The following is a 24,746-nucleotide window of genomic DNA, read 5'->3' on the forward strand; positions in this document are numbered from 1 at the left end:
CAGTTTAAGGGTCTGGATCTGTGGATAAAAAGTTGATCAGTTTTCAAGGACGAAACTGCCCTTTACCCTGTTCTGCCATTTGCATGTCGGTTAGGCTTGTAAAAATGATAATTGCCTCTTCCTGAGTCCATATTGAAATGCAAAGTGCCCAGGTTCCTGGAGCTGTGCCCTTTTACAAATAGTCCCTCGGGATCCTTCTTGTGACATGCCCTTCAAGTGAGGAGTTGTTCAGTTTACCCCTGGCAGCCAAGTGTGTTGTGTTCTTGTTTTTTTTTTTTTAAGCTTGGGAGGTGTTTGCTTGCCCATCTTGGTAAAAATAAAATAAAAGCTGGACAGTATTTTAGCAGTGATGGTTTGGAACCATTGGAAGTAGCACGGTAGCAGTGTAATGCAGCACTTACTGCAGGATACTGCAGTGTGCCCCTCCACCGGGCGAGCTGCCTTCCTCCAAAGGGGCTCCCGAAGGGAGGGGTTCTGTAGCCTGCACTTGGTAAGGGAGAGGCCAGATAATGAGGGATCCTAATCTAAATGCAGCCAGTAGTGAAGTCTGGAGGTTACACTATTAATAACCCGTGTCACAGCCTGCTCTAATGTATGTTTAATTGGTGCAGGACTTCTTGTTGTATTTTTCCCCCCAGAAGGGCTGAGAGAGGGTTCAAGGGAAACTGGTTTTAAGAACCGAAGGATTTACTGGTGGAGGTGGGTGTGTACTGGATGGGAGCCTGGTTTTACTAGCTGGAAAAATCATTGGCAGTGGAACGTAGGTGAATGGCTTTTATTGTATGTTGGAACTGCTGGGCTTTTTGCTTCGGGAGTTAATTTTTGGCTCGCATGCATATCTTTTCTCTGTGCTGATCTGTGGAGATATTTTAATTAAAAGCATAAAGGAGGAGGTAGCTTTGGGGGAGGGTTGCATGCGAGGAGAGCACTGCAGTCGATGCTCATGTTTTTCCTGTCATGGGTTTGTTGTTTTTTGTTTTTTCAAATTCTGGTTTGCTTGACGAAGCGCAGGTTTTATTAATAAAACAAAAAGGGGAACACCTCTAAGCATACCACAGAGAGGAACATTTGGAGGATATATTGTTCTATCTGATGAAATATAGGCTGCTTTAAAAAAAAATATATATAGTGTGTGTGTGTGTGTGTGTGTGTGTGTGTGTGTAATATATATACAGTAGAACAGAAAATGTGGCTCTCTCCCCCCACCCATCTTCTCTCCAGTAGAAACCATGCATCTTATTTTGTTGCTGCTTTGGTAGAGAAACTGCTGCTGTCCTGTTTTCTTATGCCCTGGTAGTTGCAGAGGAGCCCTGGCTCATCAGAAACCTCTCTGCACCAAGTGCTTTGTAGCGATGAGAACAGGTGTGGACTTGCCCCCCCCACCCCACCCCACCCCATCTTCGATAACAGGGAAGTCTCTTTTAAATTGGCCCTTACACAAGAGTTGTGTGAGGTTTATAGAAAAGAGCACTGCATCAGTACTTAACCTTGTACTGCTTAAAGAAGAAACACTCCTGCTCTGTGTTTAGTACAAACAACCATTGCACCTGTGCTTGTATTTGATGCAATTTATACAATACAGTGAGTGGAATATTAGCTAATTCAGCTGGTTATATGCAAAGCTGTCAGAAATTCAAACTTTCGGAAATATGTTTTGACAAATAGGGGCTTGGAGCTTACCACGCCTTTGTGGCAAAATGTAAGGGCCATTTCCTTCAACTGGATTATAATGAAGATCCTGTTTATTTGGTGATGATGCTGTAGGGTTTGCCACAGAATCCACCCTGCTTTTTAAATAAGTGTCTAGCCATCATGCTCAGGAAGAAAGCTGGCAGAGAGAAGGCAGACCAATACAGCATCAACATTACTCAGTATGGTTGTCAACAGTGGGGGCAGATGAGGTCTATTTGGTTGCGAATGGAGATGAGGATAGATTGCTTAAGATTAGGGCTCTGTATTAATGCTAGCAGCCAGCTTGTTGGCCATCATGTTGGCTGTGCCAGTTATTACTGCCTAAGTTGCCTTAGTGTAGACACCTTATGGAGCCTAACAGCAGGAAGAACCTGCTAACAATGAGGGTGATTAAACATGGAAACGGACTCCTCCAAACTCAAATTTCACAACCTCTCTAAGTGGAGGTCAGACAGACATTTGTCTGGAATAATTTAGACTGGCATGATCCTGTCTTGAGGAGGGAGTTGGACTAATTGACCTCCAGAGTCCCTCTTAGCCTTATGTTTTATAATTCTATGAATAGCTCCAAATTAATAGCTGCCCTATTAATGCATTGGTGTGTTAACTTTGAAACCTAATGAGGACTGCTCATATCAGTATGGTTAACTGCTTGATCCTTGATCATGCTAGTAGAAATGTTAAACCAATAGACAACTCAGGACTGTGGAAGAAGCCTTTTCCAGGCATCCCAATTGTTTCACTTTCAGTGTTCTCCCAGAAATTTCTACAGTGCAATTTTGGCGGCTATTTCTAAATGAATAACTATGGGGCACTGTGTAATTACATTTTAAGTATCAAACCACACAATGGATGTTGTATTATTAGTTTCCTTATTTCATTCCATAATCCTTTTCAGTCTTTTTTTTTTTTTTTCTTTTTTCTTTTAAATTTATCTCAACTGACTTTGAATTCTGAACCATCTTGACCCCTTCCTAAATCCATGGACAAAATCCCAGCCCTCTGCTGCAAACCTTTCACATGGAATACAGAAGAACAGCCACAAAACCCTTTTGTGGGTTTTTTTTTTTTTTGTTTTTTGCCAGGTTCACATTTGAAGCCATTCTTGGCAGCTTTGTTACAGAACCTGGATTTGGCCATGGCAGAATTAAAGAATCATTGAACATTAGCGATAGAAAAGATCTGATAGTTGTAGGTCTTAAATGATCTTAAGGCATTCTTGTTCAACATAAGAATGTAACGCCTGCAAGCTGTTGTATTCTCATGTAAGATCTTTTTCAAAGTGCTCAGAACTGTAGAAGAAGAAAAAGAAAACACTTACTTTGTGCCCTCCTAGGAGTAGTTCTCTATGCTAGGCTAACATTGTGCAGGTTTCCCTTTGAACGCAGCGTTCTTTCTGGAGCTCCCTTTGGGAAGGTTGGATTTGATCTGAATGTGTAACTCATTTGTAGCAACAAGGTACAGAGAAGCAATGTGCCGTTCATTTCAATATTTTGGGTAGCATAAGGGAAATCCGTGCAGATAAGTTTTCGGAAAGCCTTTCAAGAGCACTGTTCAAATGAGCCTGCCGTTTGATGCAGACCATGCTCCCTTTTAATGTTGCTTTTCCTTTCCTTTTTTAACTCCAGGCTCCTTTTAGCTTATCTGCTTCCCTTCACTTTAATCATGCTACTTCCCATTCCCTTTACAGAAAAAGCAAGAGCAAGAAATTCAGTTTTAAAATACTGGCATGTAACATATGAGGAACAGTACATACATCTTTCTCCTACCCTCCACATTTGTCTTGTCTTTTTTGGTTGAAAGCTCTGGGGAGCTTTTACCCTGCATTCGTACAGTACCTAGGTTCAGGGACTCGTGCTGAGTGGTGTCTTCAGGCCTCCTGGAAACCATGTGAATGACAAGCAGACCTCTGTGGCTGTCCTTGAGTTGTCGTTTAAGTTTTATATTGAGCATTTAGCTGCATTTTACAGCAGTCTTGAAAATATTACTCTGATTCCATTGATTTTTCTTTTTCCAGATTTAGGATGTGGGCAATGACTGGCACCAGGAAGGAAGTGTAAATTGTTTACTTAGACAATAAGACTTAACATTTCCAAAAGAAAATCCAGTCATAATGACATTTTTCATAGCCTGTTAGGTGAAATCTCACTGTAGGAACTGAGAGAGCACAGTATTCATTACTTTTGTTTTACTTTTAAATGAGATCTAGGCACTGCTAACTTCACTCCTGTTGTGGCTAGTAATGCTGTTTGAGAAGGCAGTGCAATGTCTCTGCTGTCAACCTTTTGAAAACTGGCCGTTAGTTATAGCAAGGACAACGTGCCTTATGTTGTTGGAAATGAGAACTCTCAAGTATTTGCCACTTTCTCGGTATATTTTTATTATGTGGGATTAGAAGTTTTTAAACTGCTTAATCTATAACTCGGCCTAAAATGCACAAGAATTGCCACCATTTGGTATTTAGCATTTAACACTGACTCATTGATTAGGGATAGCCCTTGGCAGCTTCTTGCACAGGATGGGAACAAACTTGCAAAACAAGTGAAAATGTTTGTGATGTGACTCAACCCATTGTGACTGTAAGAGAACGCTGATCCAGTTACTGTACAAATATAGCTGTAGGTCCTGATTCTGCAGATGGGTCCATGAACCTACAGGCTTGTATCTGCATGTGTTTATTTCCAGGATCTGGACCTTACTTCCTGTAGGGCACCTCAAACAAACGGTCTCTAAATGCCTTGGAGTAAGGTGACAGTTACCAATTTCAAGTTAAATATAGACACAGAGGAGTAGATCTCTTCAGACCTGATCAGTAGCTGATTTCAAGGTTTAGCTTCCCTCCAGTGGCTAACATTGTTAGTGGGGTTTTTCATTCATTTTCTTGATTTGATTTTTAAATACTTGTGCCAGCTATGGGCTTAGGGAGAGGGAGAACTGTTTTCCTGGCATAGCCTAGTCCTGAATGCTTGCTACGTTCAGTTAGCTCATTTGTTGTACAAAGACCCTTAAGAAAGCTGTGGCCCATTCCAAATGCACAAGCTTTAGTATTTACACCAAAAAACTAATTTCACATCTCAAAGTATTCTGTTCTCATCTCAAACTAATTTCTATTCTCAAAGTATTCTCATCTCAAAGTATTCTGACATTCTGTTGTCAATATTTTATGTGATTAGCAAATACAGCTGAATTATTATTTTTTCTCCAGTGTGTGTGCAGTTCATACAAGTAGTTCATTTGTTTTGGCTGAATTCTTTGCCCTTGATCAACAGCTGGTAGTGTCTTTCTGTAAAGGTCTTACAAGATTTTAGATTAAAAAAAACTCTTCTTCATGTTATAACAAACATGGATGATGGGTTAGGAAGAGAAATGCTGAAAGGCTCCTCATATATTTAATCTGCATTTCAGAAGCAATGTAAAACCATCTGTTTGGGAAGGTATTTAGCAAACAAAGCTAGGCTGACCTGTTGCTTAGTGGCTCTGTGTTTTTATGTTGCTATGCTAGTTCCCCTTTTAAGTTGCGTTGTTCTGGTCCCTCACTTTTCTCTTACTGTTCCCCTGATTATAAGTTGTTGTGTTCTTGTACCGTGAGCAGCCCTGCACCTTTGTCGGGAAGGGTGGCATAAATCATGTGTATAAATATGTATTTAGAGGTTCCATGTTGCTGTATAGAGCTGGGAATATGCTTCGCTATGACCTCTCTCTAAGGACAGATCCTTGGCTGACTTAAGTTCACTGCAGGGAAGCAATGACAACTTGCCTCATTTGTGGTTCTGTCCCTTCAGTGTAGACAATAGTTTTTTGTTTCCTGATGTTGTCTGGAGGGGAAAATGCCTGAAAACTGATATGGGGAAAAAAAAAAGGCAGAATGCCCTGGTCTTTTCTGGGAGGGTTTACAGTAAAGGTAAGCCATAGAAGGGATTGTTCCTTGTTGCATAAAAACATAATTGCCTGAACAAATGTTTGAGGACAAGTCTGTGTAATTGCACTCTTGGTGCTAGTTAATACATAACGAATGACGTTGTTTTTCTGAGTTCGCTGCTTCCTCACTTCTGAATCTTGAAAAGATGTAATAAAATCAGCAGCATAAAATATAAAGTGCTTTCCTGCGTAGGCTTGTCTCTTCAATGCAAACTTGTTGCTATAAGTGATGGAGCACCAATAATCTGACTTGGTGTTTGTGAAATTACAAATCCTACTTTTTAAGCAGGAGGGAACTAGTGGTATCTCCATGGATATGCCCAGTACAAGGGCTAACGCACAGGATAGGAAGGAAAAAATTCCATAATTGCAGAGCAGAACAATAGAATGAGAATTGCAGTTGAATGGTATATTGGCCTAGGTCAAACCCACCAAATCAGGGGGTTTCTGAATTAGTAAGGAGTCCCTCAGAAAGGTCACTAGCTAAAACGAGCTTGACTCCTCAGTTATACTCTATTTTTTTTCAGCATAGCATTATGCAGGGTTTCAGTAAAATGCCAATCACTGGCCTCAGTCTAGTATAGCACTTAAGTGGTTGCAGAACATTAAGCACACAAGCAATTTATTGAAGCCAGCAGGACTGTTTGTGTGCTGATGTACACTGCCGGACTGGAGTTGGGATGTTAAGTAGTTTGTAGGATCTGCTCTGTAGCACTTTTCTTCTTCAGAAAGGGAAAATGTCTACAGACATTAACACCTACCTTCACAGGAGCAATTACCCCATTTTCTGAAATGGCAAGGTAAGGATTGGTCATTTGGTAAAGGAGTAAGTGGTAGAATTGGGTTTGAATGCTGTGGAGGTCCTGGCTTTTTGTACTGTGCTTAGACCATGCATCTAATAAAGCTTTTGTCAGGGGTTCAAGCTGTATTGCTGTTCCCTGGTATGAGGCCTTCTTGTTTGCTGGTACAGCAGATGATATATGCAGAACCGTATCTAGTTCTGATTGTGACAGTTCTTAGTCCTTTCTGCCTCCAAAATATTCATCTGAAGTCAAAGCCATTGGGCACTGCTCCTGTGTTTTAATGGAGCAGCTTGAGCATTTTAATCTGAAGGATTATGTTTAATCTGAAGATAATGAAGAATCCATAGTGGCTGGTTCACTCTGTATTTCTCACCCTAATTACCAATAGTGAGTTGAGGCAGATCAGAGCAGTGATGCATCATTTACGTTAGTCTTGGGGTGCTAGCTGCAACATATAGTAAGTGTTGTAGTAGCTGTTCAAAGCAGATCTGTGTGAGGTTACTGGCATTAATGGTAGCCTGTGCAAACCGAAACCAATGATTATCATTCTGGAGAAATTCAAATCCTGCAGTGAGCCAAGTGAGATCAATGATTTATCTCAGCCCCAAGCATATACTTTCTAAAGTAGCCCCCAAACTCTTTTTTTTTCCTGTCAGGCTCTGAATATTAAATTGCTTCAGATTTCAGTGACTAAATAGTTAAGTCATTGGCACTTCTATTATTAACCCTTGTTTTATAGTGATAACCTCTGAAATTTTCTGTGCTTAGACTTGGCATAAGTGTGCAGCTCGGGGAAAAGAAATTCCTTGGGATAAACCAGTGGTGTGCCACTGAACTGGGAAGCCACCCAAAGAATAAAGCCCTATACAGCTTGGGATCTGCCTACCTGAAAGAGACCTTTCTGATTGTGTCCAGAACTGGCCAAAAGGGGTGTCTCTCAAAATCTGGGGAATAGAAATAGATGATCCACTGTCTCTGGCCCTGGACATCATTTAGTACCCATCTGATGAAAAAATGTGTTAAAAGTTTGGTGCACAAGCAAAAGCCCAATTCTTCTGTGGGGTTTTTTTGTTGGAATGATCATGTTAATTCTATGGCATATTTTGAACCGAGTTAGACTTTTGTAGGAGAAGCTGGTCAGCCATTAATGTATTAATGCACATGGAACAGGTGGTTGGCACTGTTATTAATAAACTTTATTCTCAAAGGGAGTGGGTAAAATTTGAATAGATCGAATCCCATTGCAGTTAATGGAGTTACCAGGCCATAGCCCTTGGCATTGCTTTGAGACTACCCTGTATGCATTAACTTGAATGAGTGCCTCTTGATATTTTAATTATCTTAGTTTTGATCTAGTTGAAATATTGTGGGTTTAAGTGCCTGCTGTGCATACTCGGAAGCTATTTCATAACGATACAGTGGATGAAAGGCTGTATTGATGAGTCTCTGTGGAGGAATCCCCTATTCAGAGTTGCTCACAAACTTGCCATTCTCATCTGAATGGAAGAACGTGGAACAAACATGCTTTCCCTAGGATCCTTTTCTAGAATCACCGATTTTTTTGCAAACAGCTCTTTGCAGCACACCGCCTTGGATAAGAGGCCAGGTGCTTCACTAGCTGCAGCTGGTCCCTTTTTTTCCCCCTTTTAAATGACCTTCCATTTGAGAGGAACATTCCAGTAGACTTCTGGCCGAAATGTAGTCATCCTAATACGTTTGGGACGGATTTTCATAGTAGGACACTTACAAACGGCTTGTGTTCGTATGTGTGAATGTATATGATGCATCCTAATTATCATCCTATATTATTACTAGGTTTGCTAATTAATCAGTATATTGGTATTTTTTTTTTAAAAAGGGCTATTCAGAGCTTCATTTCCTTCTGTTCCGTTATTCTGTAGTAACATCATGCCAGAGGCAGTGTAAGTGTGACATCATCCTTTTTGGCATAGCAGGTGGACACATTGGCTTGTGATCCAAGTAATTCAGGACACTGCCTTGACTTGGCATCCATAAATAACATAAGCACAGGAGAATTAATGTACTTTGCCATTGGTTCAGTTTAGGAACCGTGTTGGGGTGAGGGTTTTATCTCAAGGTAATCGAACAAAGAAAAGGAGTCTCTAACATTAAAGTTGCGTCTGATCCATATTTCCTTCTTCCCTTTAAATAATAATTTGCATTTGCTGCACTCTATTCAATTGTCATATTCCACTGTGAAGGTGACTGCATTTCCATACCTAAAGAATTAATTATTTTATAGTACTTTGGAAATATAGAAATAATAGAGGCCTCTATTATTTTTTCTTCATTGGGGTCTATAGTTGTTTTCTCAGACTTGCACTTGATTGGATTGCTTTCTTGAGTTGATTTAAGATGTTACCACACTTTTACCTATGCTGGAAAGCAGTGTTTCTCAATCTATTTGCCATAGTGGGCTACACCTGCAGCTCTCAATACTTTAAGTGGGCTGCACCCACACAGCTTACTTCCGGTGTACCCATTTAAAAAAATGCTTTAACAGGGTATCACATGGGCCACAGCAGTGTGCTGATTGGGCCACATGTGGCCCCATGGGTCACAGGTTGAGAACTACTGTTGTAAAATATCCTTTTCTTGATATTGTTGATCGAGCCAGAGGTGATCTGACAGTCATCTAAGTATTCATGATTCCATGGAATTTTAAAACAAATTTCCAGTAGAGAATTATTTTTAAAGCAAAAGTATGTGCCTGGTTTCTGTTTTATTGTATATCAACAAATTAACAGTAGCTTTGCTTTCATGTAATGTGATAATGTTTTTGCTGGCTGTGAATGGTCAGAAATAGGGGTGGCCACTGGTGTGGCACAGGAAGCTTTTGTGTGTGGCATATGGCAGATTTTGGAGAGGACGGGCAGTACAGTGGCAGATGGGCATAGAACAGGAAGCCGAGCATCAGATCAGGCAGGAAGCACAGGGCAGGGAGCACAAAGCACAAGAAGACTGGGTAGGAGAAAGTTATTAGAGTGGTACGCAGAAGGTGCAGGGATAATTTGTGGCACATCTGTCAAAAAAAGGTTGGCACCTGCTGGTCTAAAGTCCAATTTATTCAAACAGACTTTCTCATTCTTGTAGCAGAAGAGCATAGGAATGCTCAGGGAAATCAAAAGGTGGCAAATTTAAAAGCAGATGCAAAGAAATAATGTTTCCATGCAATGCAGATATTACTCTATGTACATCTTCTATTACTCTATGTACATTGCTGTCAGATAAGCACATTTCTTGATTTCAGTGCTGATTTAAAAAAAAAATTATTATTTTAACAGGGTCTCTGGCAGGAGCCTTGTTACTTAGACTAAAACCCGGGAGCCGTGAGTAACAATACCCAGTCAGGTGGAGAGGATTCTCCACCTAAATAATGATTGGCTGATGGACCCGGGATCCCGGGGGTAAAACCAGAGGCGGGACCCTGGGAGAATGCCTTTGGGCATTGGAAGGCCAGCAGGACAGCTGGAGACGGGATACTTACTGGAAGTTGTAGCCACTTTGGTGAGTCCAGAGGAGCCGAGGCTCTGCGACGCGGTTCAGCAGGAGCTCCCTTTGACCAGAGAGGGGTCCCAGTTGGGAGAGACCAGCATTAGCTTTGGGAGAGCAGCTGAAGCCGCTCCAGTCTCTAGAGCGTTGAGGGGAAGACAGGGTGCAACTAGCGCAGCTGCTAACAAGCCAACTACGGGCAATAAGTAGCGGCACGGGCTTGGGAGAGATGGGGATGAATCCCTGAAAACAGATGAGGCTGAGCCCGGACTGTAATGGCCAGCCCCAGCAAAGAGAGAGGATAACTGGGGGGCTCTTCCAGGCAAAAGACGCTGGAGAAGGTTCAAGGACATAGAAACTGTGCCTTGCTAATGAGTTAATTAGCGGCATGAAAATGGCGGCAGTTACTTGCCTCTGAGGCTCTCATTGGTGGGGATCTGTACCAAAGCCAACGGCCGTGCCCAGGAGACAATTGAGGAGGCTGTTGCCTGCACCTCGAGCAGCTGCAAAGGAAAAAGAATAAATCTGTAGATTGATGTGCCCTGTCCCGGGGGTTACTCTGCGAATACCATCGGTAATAATATACCAATCTCCTTCCTCCCTACATAAGATCAAAGTCGTGGCAGGCAAGTACGAGAGGAACCAGGCATTATTGCACAATCCCAGCAACAATCATTATATAGCAGTTAAATACAAGTAAGGAAAAAAAAAAATTGGAAAGTATGTAAACCCTCATGCTTTTAGATACAAACTTCCCCCCAGTACTGGAAGTTAAAGGTTTTTTTTGCACTTAGGCAATGATGTGAGAATTTGCTTTAGTGGACTTGCTTGTCTTTTTTCTGAAGCTTATAGCATTGGCCACTGTTGGACCAGATACTCAACTGTGTGGACCATGGCTTTGATTGAGTCTGGCTTTGTAAATTGTAACACTGCACATTTTAGAAAGCTCGTCCCACATTAGATTTCTCAAGCTTTGTTATATTGCTAAGAGGAAAGTTGGCCTGTTGTTTAATGGTATGTTTTAACTTTTATATCGACCCATAAGAACCAAAGTGGATAGTTTTTAATTTTCTTTTTAAACCATGGACTGAAACTGCTATTTAACATGCTTGGATTTAAATTCCATTTTGATCTCTTTCCTGTTTTGTTTTGCAGTGTCAGGATCTTTCATGACAGGGCATATAATGTATTTGATATTGCTGAACTTGGAGAGATGATTCACTAACTAGAATATTAATAGTGAGGTTTAGAAAAGGGGAATGTGTGGGTGATGGGAGAACTGAATTGTCAAAACGGCTTGTGCCTAAACAAGATACAAACTGATAACGAAGGCAGCAGAAATTAAATGTGGTTCATTAAGACAAGAATGAATAAATTAAAAAAAGAAATCCCTCAAATAGATGTGCTTTGCATAGCTATAGACCTGCATACAAGATGCAATGTTTTCAGACAGCTGAAGTTTTCATGTTGGCTTATTGGAAGATGGTAGTCCCCCAACTTAATGCATAGTTGGGAGACAACCAAAAATAGCTCCATCAAGTAGGTGCTTGAATTTATTTAAAATGTTTTTGTTTTCTAACCTAAAAAGTGAACAAGCCATGCAGCATATGGAAAATAAAGTAAAGGGGGAAGGAAAATTTGTTCTAAGTTACTAGGAAGCTTTAACCGAAGTGACTGAATTTCATGTGGGGCTGGTCTTTTTCTCTTAGTTCAAAGACCCTGCCCTACCTCTCTGAGTCTATGAAAGGGAGCTCCAGAAATCATCAAGTCCAGGCCCATGTCTGAGGCAAGATTGTCCCTGTCCAAAACGTCCCGCACAGAATCCATTGTCTAAACTATTAGTAGAACTACACGGTCAACCCTGATACAACCACAAAATAGCGCCCTTACTTGCCACAGGTAAAGCAGGGGGACCATGGTAGACAATGTCCTGTTGCTGCAAAAGGTGTTAAAATATACTTGAGAAATCCAAGGAAGATGGCCACACTCCCTGTTAGAGGAAGGCACTTTCTCTCCTCCTTTCCCCCTGTCTGTACCAATCTGACCATGGGGAAAATTCCTTTCTGATTTGTAAATATGGCAGTCGGTCTGACCCTGAGCAGAGGGGAAAAGACCTTCTCCAGGCTTAAATCTCAGCAGGAGCATTGGTGTGCCTCAGTGAAAATACCCAGCCTTTTCTGCAGCTGCCACCCAAAATGCCCCTCATGCATATAACAGCAGGAGTGGGGGAAAAAATTCCCTCCTGGCCCCATGTTGGAAGCGCAGAAGCATGGAAATGTACATAGTCAAACATGCGCGTAACTGCTCCTAGATCATCCCTGATTGTTCCCTGTTCTACCTCCTCTTGAATACCTCCAGAGATGGAGAGTCCATGTCTTCCCCAGGCAGTCTGCCACTGCCTTGCTGTTCTAACAGTGAAGAAGTTTTTCCCCGATATCCATTTTAAACCTACTTTGCAACTTCAGGCTATTGGTCCTCATCCTGCTCTCTGCAGCAAGAGAAAAGATGTTTTCCCTCCTCTCTCTGGCAGCCCTTCCTTCAAGCATTTGAAGACTGCTATCACGTCCCCTCTTAAGTGCTTTCTCTGCAACCTGGACATGCCTACTTCCTTCAGTCTCACCTAGTACGACTAGCCTTTCAAGACCTGTCTTTTTTTTGTTGCCTGCCTCTGGATCTTCTTTAACTTCTCCACATCTCTTTTTAAAATGTGTAGCCCAGAACTGCACACACAACTTGAGGTGAGGCCTAACCAGTGCTGAGTAGAGGCACTATTGCCTCCTATGTCTTGCACCTAATGCTTCTATTGATTGGCCTTTTTTTGCAGCTGTATCAGAGACGCGTGCTGTGCCTGTCATCTGCCAAGACTCCTAAATCCATAGTGCTGCCATTCAACTGGGTGTCATCCATTTTGTAGTTGTATTTTTGATTATTCTTTCTGAAGTGTGGCACCTTTTTAAGGTGATGGCGGATGTCTTGCAAGAGCTGATGTGGGCTTTCGTGCATTGGACTACAGAGCTCCTTGCATTACAGACCCTTCTGTGGGTTGGGAGAAACGTGCAGAGTATTTGCCTGTGTTTTATAATTCCTGTTATCAGAGCTGCTTATGTGCCCAACCATAGCTATCTTGCCTTTTTTTTTTTTAGCTCCTGATGTTACTGGATTAGCAAAATTGATTAGTTGGCCATGGCCACTGTATCTTACCACATGTTGATACATCTCAGTGGTCAAGGTCCTTTTCTGAGGCCATCTTGTTATGGCTGTTGTTTGCTTATTTCTATTTTGGCTATTTCCATTTCTTTGACAGAACAATGTTTTTTATGTGGAAGTGGATTTCATGTAGCCAACTTTGCTTTTTTGTGTACCCTTATTAAATACAGCACATAACACCTAGTGCCCCTAGTCTAATTGGTGGCAGTATTATGCTATAGGACTCCTGTTAATGCCATTTAATAATTGTGAAAGCTTTTTTTTAACTGATAGATAAGATTGTGTTCCTTTTATTTCAAGGACTTGCAGTTAGGAGCAGAGTACTGAACTGCTGGACAGATGGATTCACAGTTTGCGGGGGTGTTATTAGGGTGTGAAGTTTAGCATCAGTATTATACCTGCCTTTAAGGGTTTTTTTTAGTATAATGATACAGCTGTGGAAGTCACTGACTAACAGTGAGAAGTGCTAACTTCCACGACTTTACTAGTAGTAATTTAGTAATTCATGTGTATAAACAGACATGGTGGTCCTGTTGCTTAATATGCACTCCGATGGATACTCCAGTGAAAAATATGGCATGAGGTCTTGCGTAGAATAGGATTGTGGTGATAAACTTGGCTGGTAGGAAGCGGGGGGCATATTGGGTAGGGAGTGGGAACTGGGAGTTATGAAGAGTGATATCATTGCCTGTTGCCCTCAGCTTGCTGTCTCCCTCATTGTCATCTTTGCTGCTGTCATCGTTGGTCCGTCTCATAGGAGCTGACACCAGGACTGGAGCCACCTAAACATTTTATTTAGCATAGGGGAGATTGTGCATATGTTTTAAATTGCTTTTTAAGGACTTTCCATCACCTTCTCTCTCTCTTAGTTGCAATGTGTCAATATAAGCTATTAGAGAGAGGCTTCCCCCTCTCCCCCCTTGAAGTAGAAAGAGGCACATAACTATTCCTTTTGTTAAGTTGTCAGGCTGTTAGGTTTATCTAGGATAACAAACCCAGTTCCAGCGCCCTGGATTCTGTCTCAGCCTGGTGGCTGGATCTAATTTCAGTAAGTGTGACACCCTTCAGCAAATCTACTCTCACTTAATGCATCTGTATCTGGATGGTAATTTTGGAGAAACCAGAGCAGTCCCATTCACTGGATAAAATAACTATTTCCTCTTCTAAAGCTTACTATTCCTAGATAGAAGCAACCAAAATCAAGATTATTCTCTAAGTCTATCAATGTGTTAGCCTAAAAGGAAAGAAAGCAGTTTTTAAATATTCTTTTCTCCTTTATGTAGTGTTTGCTTTATAATATGATCATGAATGAATATTCATTTCATTTTATGAATATGAAAGTGGTTCACTCAGTCACTTTTTATACGTCAAACATTGTCTTTCCGAATCTGCCACCGAGTGACCATTGCACAAACCTTTCCCACTTGCAGATTTATGACTACATGTGTTAGCTTTTCCCATGCTTTTTCTTTCACTCCAGGGCTGGAAGCTGTTTGCTAAATGTACCTGAGCAGCATTGGGTTTAAAGTGGGTTGAGCTGAGTTTCCACTGAACTCTTATGTGGAACCCAGAAGCAGGCATGAATGGGACTTGTTGGTAAAATGAGTCTGCTATTCAAGGACTTTGGGAATAACCTGAGCACTCTTTGCTTTCTATGCCACTTATGCCTAGCGGTTCAAAAATGACTTCAGCTGGCCAAAAGAAGTTGTAACTATTGATAAGTCTGTGATCAGAGTGTGGTTAGTGTGTCAGGATTTCTCTACATGCCAGTAGACCTGAGTGTGGCACATCTGAGGCTTGAGGACCTTCAAGAGCTCCACCAGCTTAGCCTGGGACGGAGATGGGCAAAGTCTGGCCTATGGGCCGGATCTGGTTGGTCATGGACTCCATTTCCCAGCAGCCCTTGCCTGCCTGGCTTGGGCTGCTCGCCATGGAGACCTCAGCCTCACCTACATGGGAAAGCTCAGGCTGGGGTTACCATGGAAACCAGCCATAGCCATGCTGGCAGAGCAGAGCAGGGGGCTGCTCTGGAGCTGCTGGGATCTTGCGATGGGGCAGCCCCCTGTGCTGTTCTGCCACTGCGCTGCCTGTGGTTGGTCTCCATGGCAACCCCTGTCTTGAGCTTTCCCATGCAGGTGCAGCTGGGGTCTCCATGGAGACTGGCCCAAGCCATGCAGGTAGGGGGTGCTGGGAAATGGAGTCCAGCTGCCAGCTGGATTGGCTATTTTGCCTACCCCTGGCCTAGGACCTTCAGATTATTTTGCTGTTGTGTGTGTCCCTGAAGGTACATTGTTATTTTAATTGTGGACTGACCAAATACTGATGGGGAGGCATACTCTTTCATGCTGCAAGCCTAGTCATTTGGCGGTGAGAGGTTAGGACAGTGCCCTTCTCACAATTCACAGTAGACTAGTTGCCTGACCCAAGGAGAAGACTCACCCATGTTATAACTAATCACTATTATAAACTAACTAATTAAGCAATAAGATGGGATGATGCTGTCTTATTGCCTCATAATGATATGCCTTGGTTGGTAGGCATGCAGCCAAAGGCAGAGCACTGCTAAGTGCCAAGGCATATCATTATGAAGTATACCTTGGAGTATTTTACTATGATTATAAAATATTAATTTAAAAGAAAAACATAATATGTGTGACCTTTTAAAGCTGAAAAACTATGCATGTAGGTACTTTTGGGGAAACAGGCCCCAGATAACAAAGTAGTAATATAGTATTATAATAAGTTTTTTATTTATATATATATAGTAGTAATATTTATTTTTCTTTTTCAACAAAAACATTAAAAGAAAAAATCAAACCAGAGCCCTGCAAATAAATGACTGGCTGTTCTTTAAAGCTGTGGGATTACTGAATAGAGGATTTAGGACCTTGTTTCCTACAGCTGCGCTTGCTTGCAGCATTTTCTTCTTGCTGAACAGGGGTTAAAAGATAAAGGAAGACTGCCGCTTTTACAGATAACATTTGAGCTCAAATGACTCTGACATTTAAAGGAAAAAAAATTGATTTCCTTTATCAGCTGTTTGTGCCTTTTGCAATTTCTGATTTCAGAGATAGCTGTGGGGAAACATTACACTGAAAAATGCTGCATTCTTTGTCTTCCAGAGTGGCCTGAAATCACATTTGTATGCTTAGTCAAAGCAAATTGGTTATAGTCAGATTTTCAAATTAAAAAAGTAATGAATATTGCAATGATTATTTCTCAGGATTAAATTTAATGGATGGTTTATCTGTGCAGATAGATTGTTCCCATCACTATTCGGATATTTACTCTTGCAAAGCCCCTGTAAGATTGGGAGGTGCTGTTACTCCACCCTTATAAATGTAGGGAACATAGGATGGCAAGGTAATTTTGTCCAAGGTTGCACAGTAAAATTGTGGCAGAGAAGAGAGACTTCAGCCCAGATCCTCCATTAGTACTGTAATCACAAGAGGCTCTCTTCTCCATCTGTGTCTTGTAAATCTTACTCTGCTGACCCTGCTTATCCTCCTTCCCAACAGCTGGGAAGTGTTTAACAGCATGCAGTGAGCTCCTGTGAAGTGAAGCTGTCACTACTTTCAGAAAGAGCCCAGGGCACCCGGTCTTTTTAAGATTATATTGTTGGAAGCATTTGTTTGGAGGGTCTAAAGGGATGCAGTGTAATGCACAAAAGACTTGAATGTCATTAAACGGGTGAGCAGCGGGGAGTTGAGAGAGATGATGAAATTGCCGTCCTGGGTTTGGAAGAGCTGGTTCTGAGAGTTGGCTTGTGAAAGTTAAACGTTTGTTTTGTAAGATTTGCAGGGGAAAGGTCAGAGCAGTAGAAAAATCAAGCAAGTTCTGGCTGGCTGAAGGGGTTGTTCAAATATTGTTGTGTATGATGGTAGAAACCACCACAAAGAAACTACTGCTGGAAAATGGGATTATTGCTAGCTGGTAGACGATCAGACCCCAAAGGGTTAAAGTGCGACTGAATGGACTGACTGCTGTTCTGGTACCAAAAGCTGCGATAAATTGAAGTTGAGATCAGCCATTCTTGGGCTGGGTTTAAGACTCCTTCACCAGAAGTAGTTGTATAAATATAATTAAGGCAGTTGAATTGAATTGAACCATTTCATTGAATCGGTGCAATACCTGGATGCTGGCTGCGCCTAATCCTTAAAAATGAGAAACAAGCTTTGTTGAAGTGCCAGTTATCTATTTTGATCTTGATTTCTTTGTGATGCATTTTGGCCAGATGACCAAAGCCTTCTCCTTCTCAAGTTATATTTGAACTGTATGTGTCCCTAGAAAACATGTAGGTACAGTTAACAGCACAGTACTGCCATTGAAATGGCAGTATAATTAGGCTGCTTTGGTATCTTTACTTGTCAGCTTGTATTTTGCTTGAGAACCTGGTAGGCCCTTAGGCCCTGCTGTTAATTGTCAGTACTTGGAAGGTGCCTGGCATACACATACATAATGCATGGACTGTATGTAGGCATGTCCTGAAACGCCAGCAGCTACTGCTGAGATGGCGTTTGAAGTAATACTAACAGGTTTAAGGAAATGGCATTTATTAATTAAATAAATAGGTTCTTCTATTTTAAATGGTGACAGTTCTGGCTTAAGATACAACATTATAGTCCAGGTCTCTTCAGATTGAAGACTTTCTCTTCCTCATTAGATGCAGACACTATGAATTATTCTTCCCTATATTCATGGCCATGTGTTTACTTAGTTTATTAAAATAAATGTTTGGCAGGTTCCAGACCAAGAGCTCTCTCTTTACCCACCGAACAGTTGTAGCTAGAGCACTAGCAAGCTTCCTCAATATGTGTTAGACCTGCACAACCCATCTGTAGGGATAAGAGGAAGGGCCTCTTTCTTACACATTTTAATATTGGGCCTTCCTGCAGATATACATATAAGAGTCACTGGTAATATGAAACTAGGACAACTGTTGAAAAAGACTGGGAGTATAACTCGAGCAGCACCACTAACCTAGCTCCCATCCCAGCGTACAGATCTCTAGTTGGCATTGTCATGCTTTAAATTCAAGCTATCCAGCCATTCTGGGGGTATGGTTTGAAGCTTAGGTGATGCTTGCTCATACTCTGCCTTTGTCTACATATACCATCTCTGTTACCACTCTTATTGCAACTTTGTCCATTGAAGGAATTGCAAGAAACAGCAGAAACTTAGACGCAAGCCTCCTTCTGCAAGCACAGCTTCATACAGACCAGGGGTTTTGTTGGGACTGATAAGTTCTCTGCCAGACATGATCTCTCTCTCTCTCTATTCCCCAGGACAGCATAGCAATACTGGCAGATGTTTGTGATGTAGAGGAGGCCAGGTTAGAAAAGCAGCGGAGATGCAAATTAGTTTGCAGCTTGAGTTAACCTAACTCTGCTCTTGTTAATTAAATTTCTGTGTAGCTTAAGTGTTCCTGTGCAACCCCTCTCTGTCTAGCTAAATTAGCTGCTTGTCGCACCCCTACAGTGCATCCCCATGAGCGGGAACATGTGCGTTTCCTGGCCCAAATGGCACAATGTGTGCCACTGCTGCTTGTCCCCGGAGAACACCAGTGCCATGCGCATTTTGCCACGGAGCACATTGCCTCAGGTGGAGAAGGGGAGGCTGGGGCCAGGAACTGTGCTGGCCCCAGCACCCTTGTGTAGGATCCTCAGGGCCTTTGGGAGCCCTTGCTGCAGTGATCCTGCAGCTGGAGTGTGGCCAGGCTCCAGTTTTGGGTGGTGTGCACTGCCACCATGTGTGCTGCCTCGCTTTTTTTAGGTGTGGGTTTGTTTTTTGTGGGGTTTTTGTGTTTTTTGTTTGTTTGTTTGTTTTTTGTGTGTGCGTGTGTTTGAGATCCTGGGGTCAAAAAACTCCTGGTGCCACAAAGTAGCAGTGCTAGGAATGCCTGCATGTGTGGCATGTGCAGTATGTGGCACTGCAGATGGGTCAGTGGTGCTACATACTGCACATCCATGCCTGTCTGGATGCACCCGTAAAGGCTCATCTTTGAGGCAGTATATCTTATTGTGCCCCTGAGTCATGGTTTTTTTTCCCCCCATCCATGGCTGTTTGATGTTGATGATGAAGTCAGTATAAATGTTCTACCATTTCTTTAGTTAAAGATTCTTCAGCTTTGTCTTATGGGTAGTGCATTAAATTTAAAGAAGTGTTTTTATGTTGTTGCTAGTGTTCAGAAGATGGTAAAGGGTCTAACAGTAAAAATCTGGTTTAGCTCTGAGTTTCCTTCCCCGTTGTGTTGTTTCCTTCCCTTTTCCATATGATGCTGTGTGGCAAAAGTAAAATGCCTGTTCAGGGGTTATAGATGACTGCCTGGATTCAGTAAAGGGCTTACCTGTGTCTCTGACTTTTTAGGTATGTAAATAGTTCTGAGGACTTTATTCGGGTTTTTCAAATGCTTGCATTTCAGATGTGTAGTCTGGCCTTAGTTTGGTAAAGTTCTTGTGTAACCTGTGTTATACCAGTGCAAACTACACAGAGCCATTAGCTATAACAGAACAAAACAAAGTTTTCAATATAACTCTGGATATGAAAACTGACTCATTTTTCTTTCATATTGAACAAGATTGGGCCTTGCTGACTAGAAGGCACTGCATGAAATAACTCTTGCAGTGAAATCCCATCTTCCTTAAAGTTAGTGCCAAAACTGTTAACTTCAACTGGGTCAGGATTTTGCCTTCAGATTCAAGTGTCTGAACATTTTGAAAATGTCATTGTGTGGTAAGCTTCATGGTGGGGTCTTTCTCTACTGACATTTCTCAAACCTGGGGAATGTATTCCCATCAGTTCACTAACCATGTAAAACAAAGTATTGTCAAAAATGTAGTTTCTGAGCCTTTAATAAGCTGAGTTGAAATAATATTTGGAACTTTTTTGTCCTCGGGAACTCTTGAGTTACAATTATACATGAAATTGAATATTTTTACAAAGCTTTTTTGAATGGGGACTACTACAGTCTTGTACCCATCTCCTTGTATACTGTAGATTCAAACAAAAAATAAAATGGCTCTTTTTTTAAATGTTGGGGTGAAAAGTCAGCTCTTCTATTAGATCTCTGTTTTTATTGGGCAGTGCAAATCTTGTCAGACTTATTGAGATAGATACTTATCTTCTCACTTGGGATCTTAGGGCGTGAGCTCGAGTTGTTCCTTCCACGGAGAGTTGGGTGTGGTTCTTATTCTTATGATCTGATGGCCTGTAGGTGATAAGAACCATAAGGGACCTAACCTAACTTGATTTGCTGCCATGTATGTCAATAAGCAGATAAGTGAAAGGGCAGTCCTGGTACAGAATTCATGCAAGAGGGTGGGGTGACCTTTGGTTGTAATGCCCTATCTGAACACTAATTGGTTTGTTGTTTCTTTTTTTGGGTGGGGGTGGGGATGCTTGGCAATGGTTAGTCCAGCGGTGTGCTTATACCACTGGTTGTTATGCTAAACAGTATTGTTTTGTTGTTTCCTCGTTCTTTCCCATTTTATCTCCTCTGTATCCATCTATTGTCTTTTGTCTTAATGGTGTACAGCTCTGGAATGAGCTGCTGGGCACTATGGTAATACAAATAATAAATATTTTCCTGTCCAATTTGATGGAAACAATTGACACCTGTTGGGGTGAATAGATGTTACTAGCCTCAACTCCATTTGTAGCATGTAGTGATTTTAGCTTTGGGTATCTGTCTTACCTAAGTTTAACCATTTGGGTCAAGTGTGTGTCTTCTAATGTATTAAAATGAACCTTGCTTTTTATCCCTCAGACAACTGGAATTTTAAGGATGACAAGGGAAAGATGAGTAAAAGATGAGGTTACCTGTACTCTGGAGTAGATTGGCTCATTTTGGTCAAAACAAAGACTTTGAACTTGTTTGCTGGTTGTGTGAAAAGTTTAAAAACTGACAGCCTGTTTGTTTGCTTTGCTTTTTTTCATAACTCCATCCCCAGCCCCCATCAAAAGAAAAAAAAAAAAAGTGTCAAGGTTTTTGTATTGAGAAGCCATAAAAAGTTCACAGGAAGTTTTAGAGAAGGAAGACTTGATATACTTCAGAAATGCCCCAAAATATCATTGGCCTTTTCATTCCCAGTTCTAGTTTGAAGTCATTTCCCAGGTCAATCGTGAACTACTCCAGAAACAACTGCTACAGGTGAAAACCAGCTGTTGCAAGAGCCCCATCTTCTGCATTCTTCCAGTACTTCTCTTCTGGTTTGAGCTTTCTAGTGTTACCTTGGGAGATAATACTTTTGAGGTCTCCTCTGGTAACTTGGCACAATTGTACGAGAAGCTCTAGAAAGGAGAACTGGGACCTGGTATTTGCCACAAGGAATAGGTGGTGACAGGCACTGGGAGTCTGTCTTCTATCTTTAGGTATTTATCGAACCACATTAACACGGTATCCCAGCTCATCGTGTCTTAATGCTGCTCATTTCCGTGATACCCTTATGAAATATGGTAACATAGTACTATCTTCATTTCCCAGATGGAGAACCTTAGTCTCCCTGAACCTCAGACCTAGATTTTTAGATGTTCTTTAGACACATAAATATTAAAAATCAGGTTCTAATTGACTTTTCTAGGCTCATAGAAGTCTCTGACGGACTCTTGGTCTCTTGGCCCCTATGTTTAGTATTCACTGTGCTGCTTGTGTTCAACAGATGGGTTGCATAAATTGAGGACCAACCAAAGTTTTAGTCTTGTTTTTAGGTTCATGTGTTTGTTTAAACAGGGTGGCAGATAAATGGTTAGAAAAATGTGTTCAAGGCTTAATTAGCAGAAACTGACTACATTTATTGCTTTAGTCAGTCATATTATCACGTGAACTTTGAATGTCCAAAATGACATTTGTTGTTGTTTCCTTTCCTTTCTTTCAGGGAAGCTACCCAGCTTGGGAAGACTTTATAAATAAAGCGGGGAAGCTGCAGTCTCAGCTGAGGTAAGCTTCATTCAGTCACTCCAGACCCCTTGCACTCCTCATATGTATGCGTGTAAAAAGGGGGAAAATTGAATGTTTCCACCACAATAACTTATTTAGCATGTTTTAATAACTCTGGGGTCAAAGTCATAGAATCATGGGATCCAAGAAGTAGGGGATCCCGGTAGGGACCTTCATAGGTCATCTAGTTCTACCCCCTGCCTGAAGCAGGATCATCCCTATCCAAACCATCCTATAGAAACCATAATCTAAGCTCTATATAGACTGCTGTCATCCCTGACACCACACATACCTACCACTCTAACCTGCCACAAGTAAAGCAGGGGAACCACAGCACACAGTATCATTCATATGGGCATAGGCCATTCAAATTGAATGGCCTATGCCCAGTGTACTCTAAAATACTAGGCAATATCTGTGGTAACTCTTAAAAATGAAGAGAAAAGCATTTTCTGCCATGGGAATTCCAGTCCTGGAACATTTTCTAGAAGTTATTGAACTGTATGCTGTTAGGCTTCACTTTAGGAGTGGGTTTGTAAAAAAGTAAGTATGGCTTCCATTAAAAGATGCGCTTACAACATTTTATTGCATCCTGCTTCAGTTCTGTTACCTGTAGAATTGAGTGAGTTGGTCTGTATTTTTACTTGCATGCAGTCCTGTTTTTTTTTTCCCTTATCTAAGCAAGTAAAACCTGAACCATATTTCTTAGATTATGGGAATATACATTGTTCTTGTCATGGCAAAAGTAAAACAACACCTGGATGTGACTGGCTTTCTGCACGTGTGCTTTACTTCTCTATGCATTCCCATCCCGGTGGGTGTCCTTTGAGGGTATGTCGCGTCTTGGAAAAAGCAAAAGGAGAAAAAGAAGGGAACCTCCCTTCCATTAGATTTTGTAGTTGCCTGCTTTTAAAAAAGTTGTTTTCAATTCTCTCATCTCCCTGTCACTCCCTTTCCTCTCAGTCAACAGCTGTTATAATGTATTTGCAGTGTACCACAGGTATTGGGTTATAGCAGTCTGGTTCTCAACCTGCGTGCCTCATGCAGCCCACTCGGGACACTGTTGCGGCCCCCGGGACATCCTGTTAAATGGCTACGCAGGAAGTAAGTTGTGTGGGTGCGACCCATGTAACACTGAGAGCTGCAAGTATGGCCCCTTGTGGCAAACAGGCTGGGAACCACTGGGTTGGAGCCAACTTGAGCCTGCTTGTATGCCCATGATCACAGCTCTTCCCTGCTCAGGGTCTTTATTCCTCCTAAAAGGAGACGACACCCCTACTTGATGGCAGTCCATGCCATCAGGACACTTCTTGCATGTTGAGGGTTCTGAAGTTGCAGAAATATTTTCTTGCCCTGATGTGCTGAAGTGGCACTTGGGAAAAAAGTCGTTGGATTCTGTTGTGGATTTTAGGAAGTGTGAGAGGCTGGTGCTTTATAGGGCCAAAACTTTACATGCGGCCAGCTTTCCAGTTTTCCAGAAATCCCTTCCTGAACGGGCTTCTAGAAAATGGAACTCTGTTGCTAGCTTGAGGAGGAACTAGTCCTACTTGATCATCCCCAAGAGCTCCTCCATACACTCATCTCTCAGCTTTCCCAGTCTTCCTGGTCCAGCGGCCTCTTAGCCTGGGATGACTGGTGTGGCCACAAGTTGGGAGAAAACAGCATGTAGTGAAGTGTAAGGGGGCTGTATAAAGGAGATGTTACAGGGAGAAATGGGAGAGCAGAAAAATTAATTAAATCCTGGGGCACTTATGTATTTGAAGGTTTAAGCAGTTAACATGTTGTTGCGCATCAAACAGGAAGGTCTTAAGCTCTACCTCCAGAAACAACCTTTTGTTCGCCCTTTTCCTTTCTTCTTGATGGAGGTCCCAATCCAAATTGGCCTCCAGTACCTGGCTGTCTTTACCCAGCCAGACGTGTGTCCATCCACCCTTTCCTCCTCTGGGGTAGCGTTGGCTGTCCTGGCATGATGTGGGTTGGTGTTGCAGGTTCTTGCTGTGAAATTCCTCTTCAGAGAGAGCGGGGACTTCAGACAGCGCCTCCAAACTCGGACTTCTCCCCCCTGCTCTGTTCCTGACCTGTCTGATGCTTAGCAGCTCAAGACAGAAATGTCCTTGAACAGGAGCTTTTGGACCCAGGCCTCAGTTACCATAATTGAAGACTTGGGGCACTGAGGAACATTTTCAGCAACTTCCTTTGGGACAGGACACTGACTTTTGTTTCCCGAGAAATCGAGTTCCAGCACAACTAATTATTTTGTAGAATGTATTCCTGCTTCTGTAAATCCATGCCTCTCAGTGCTGCTGGTCTGTATGCGTCTTGGCTGTCTGTTCACAGGCAGCTTTAGCATCTAAGAATTTGCTGGTTTCTTCTGGGAAACATCAGTCTTATGTCTTCGTTTCATTTCCTGTCCCCTACCTCTGATAAGGGAGAGCATTTATCATCTTAGCTGAGGGGAGGTTCTCTGGTAGTTTCCTGTCAGAGGTGTTTCTAAGGAGATTCTAATCTGGAGATTTAAAATTTAACCCATCAACTTGAAAGAATTTAAGAATACAATTTGGATGTGAAAAGAGTATCTAAAACCGTGGATGAACATTGGCAGTTAGCTAAAGGAAACTACAGTTCTTGATTACTTGTTCTCCCCCACCAGCCCTGGAGTGATATGTAAGTAGCAGTGC

At 41.9% G+C, this 24,746-nt stretch overlaps 1 protein-coding gene across 9 annotated transcripts in view; it reads left to right on the plus strand.

Annotated features, from left to right (window-relative positions):
* The window catches only part of MTSS1 (MTSS I-BAR domain containing 1), a 167,821-nt gene that overhangs the window by 822 nt on the left and 142,253 nt on the right, over nucleotides 1–24,746 (plus strand). For all 9 annotated transcript variants that reach the window (XM_059723761.1, XM_014611477.2, XM_019481757.2 and 6 more), the window contains exon 2: nucleotides 22,007–22,068. In XM_059723761.1, the coding sequence (XP_059579744.1) occupies nucleotides 22,007–22,068 (62 nt within the window). The remainder of the gene's footprint in view (nucleotides 1–22,006; nucleotides 22,069–24,746) is intronic.

The sequence above is a fragment of the Alligator mississippiensis genome, chromosome 3 (genome assembly GCF_030867095.1).
Source record: "Alligator mississippiensis isolate rAllMis1 chromosome 3, rAllMis1, whole genome shotgun sequence".
In the NCBI taxonomy this organism is placed as follows: domain Eukaryota; kingdom Metazoa; phylum Chordata; order Crocodylia; family Alligatoridae; genus Alligator; species Alligator mississippiensis.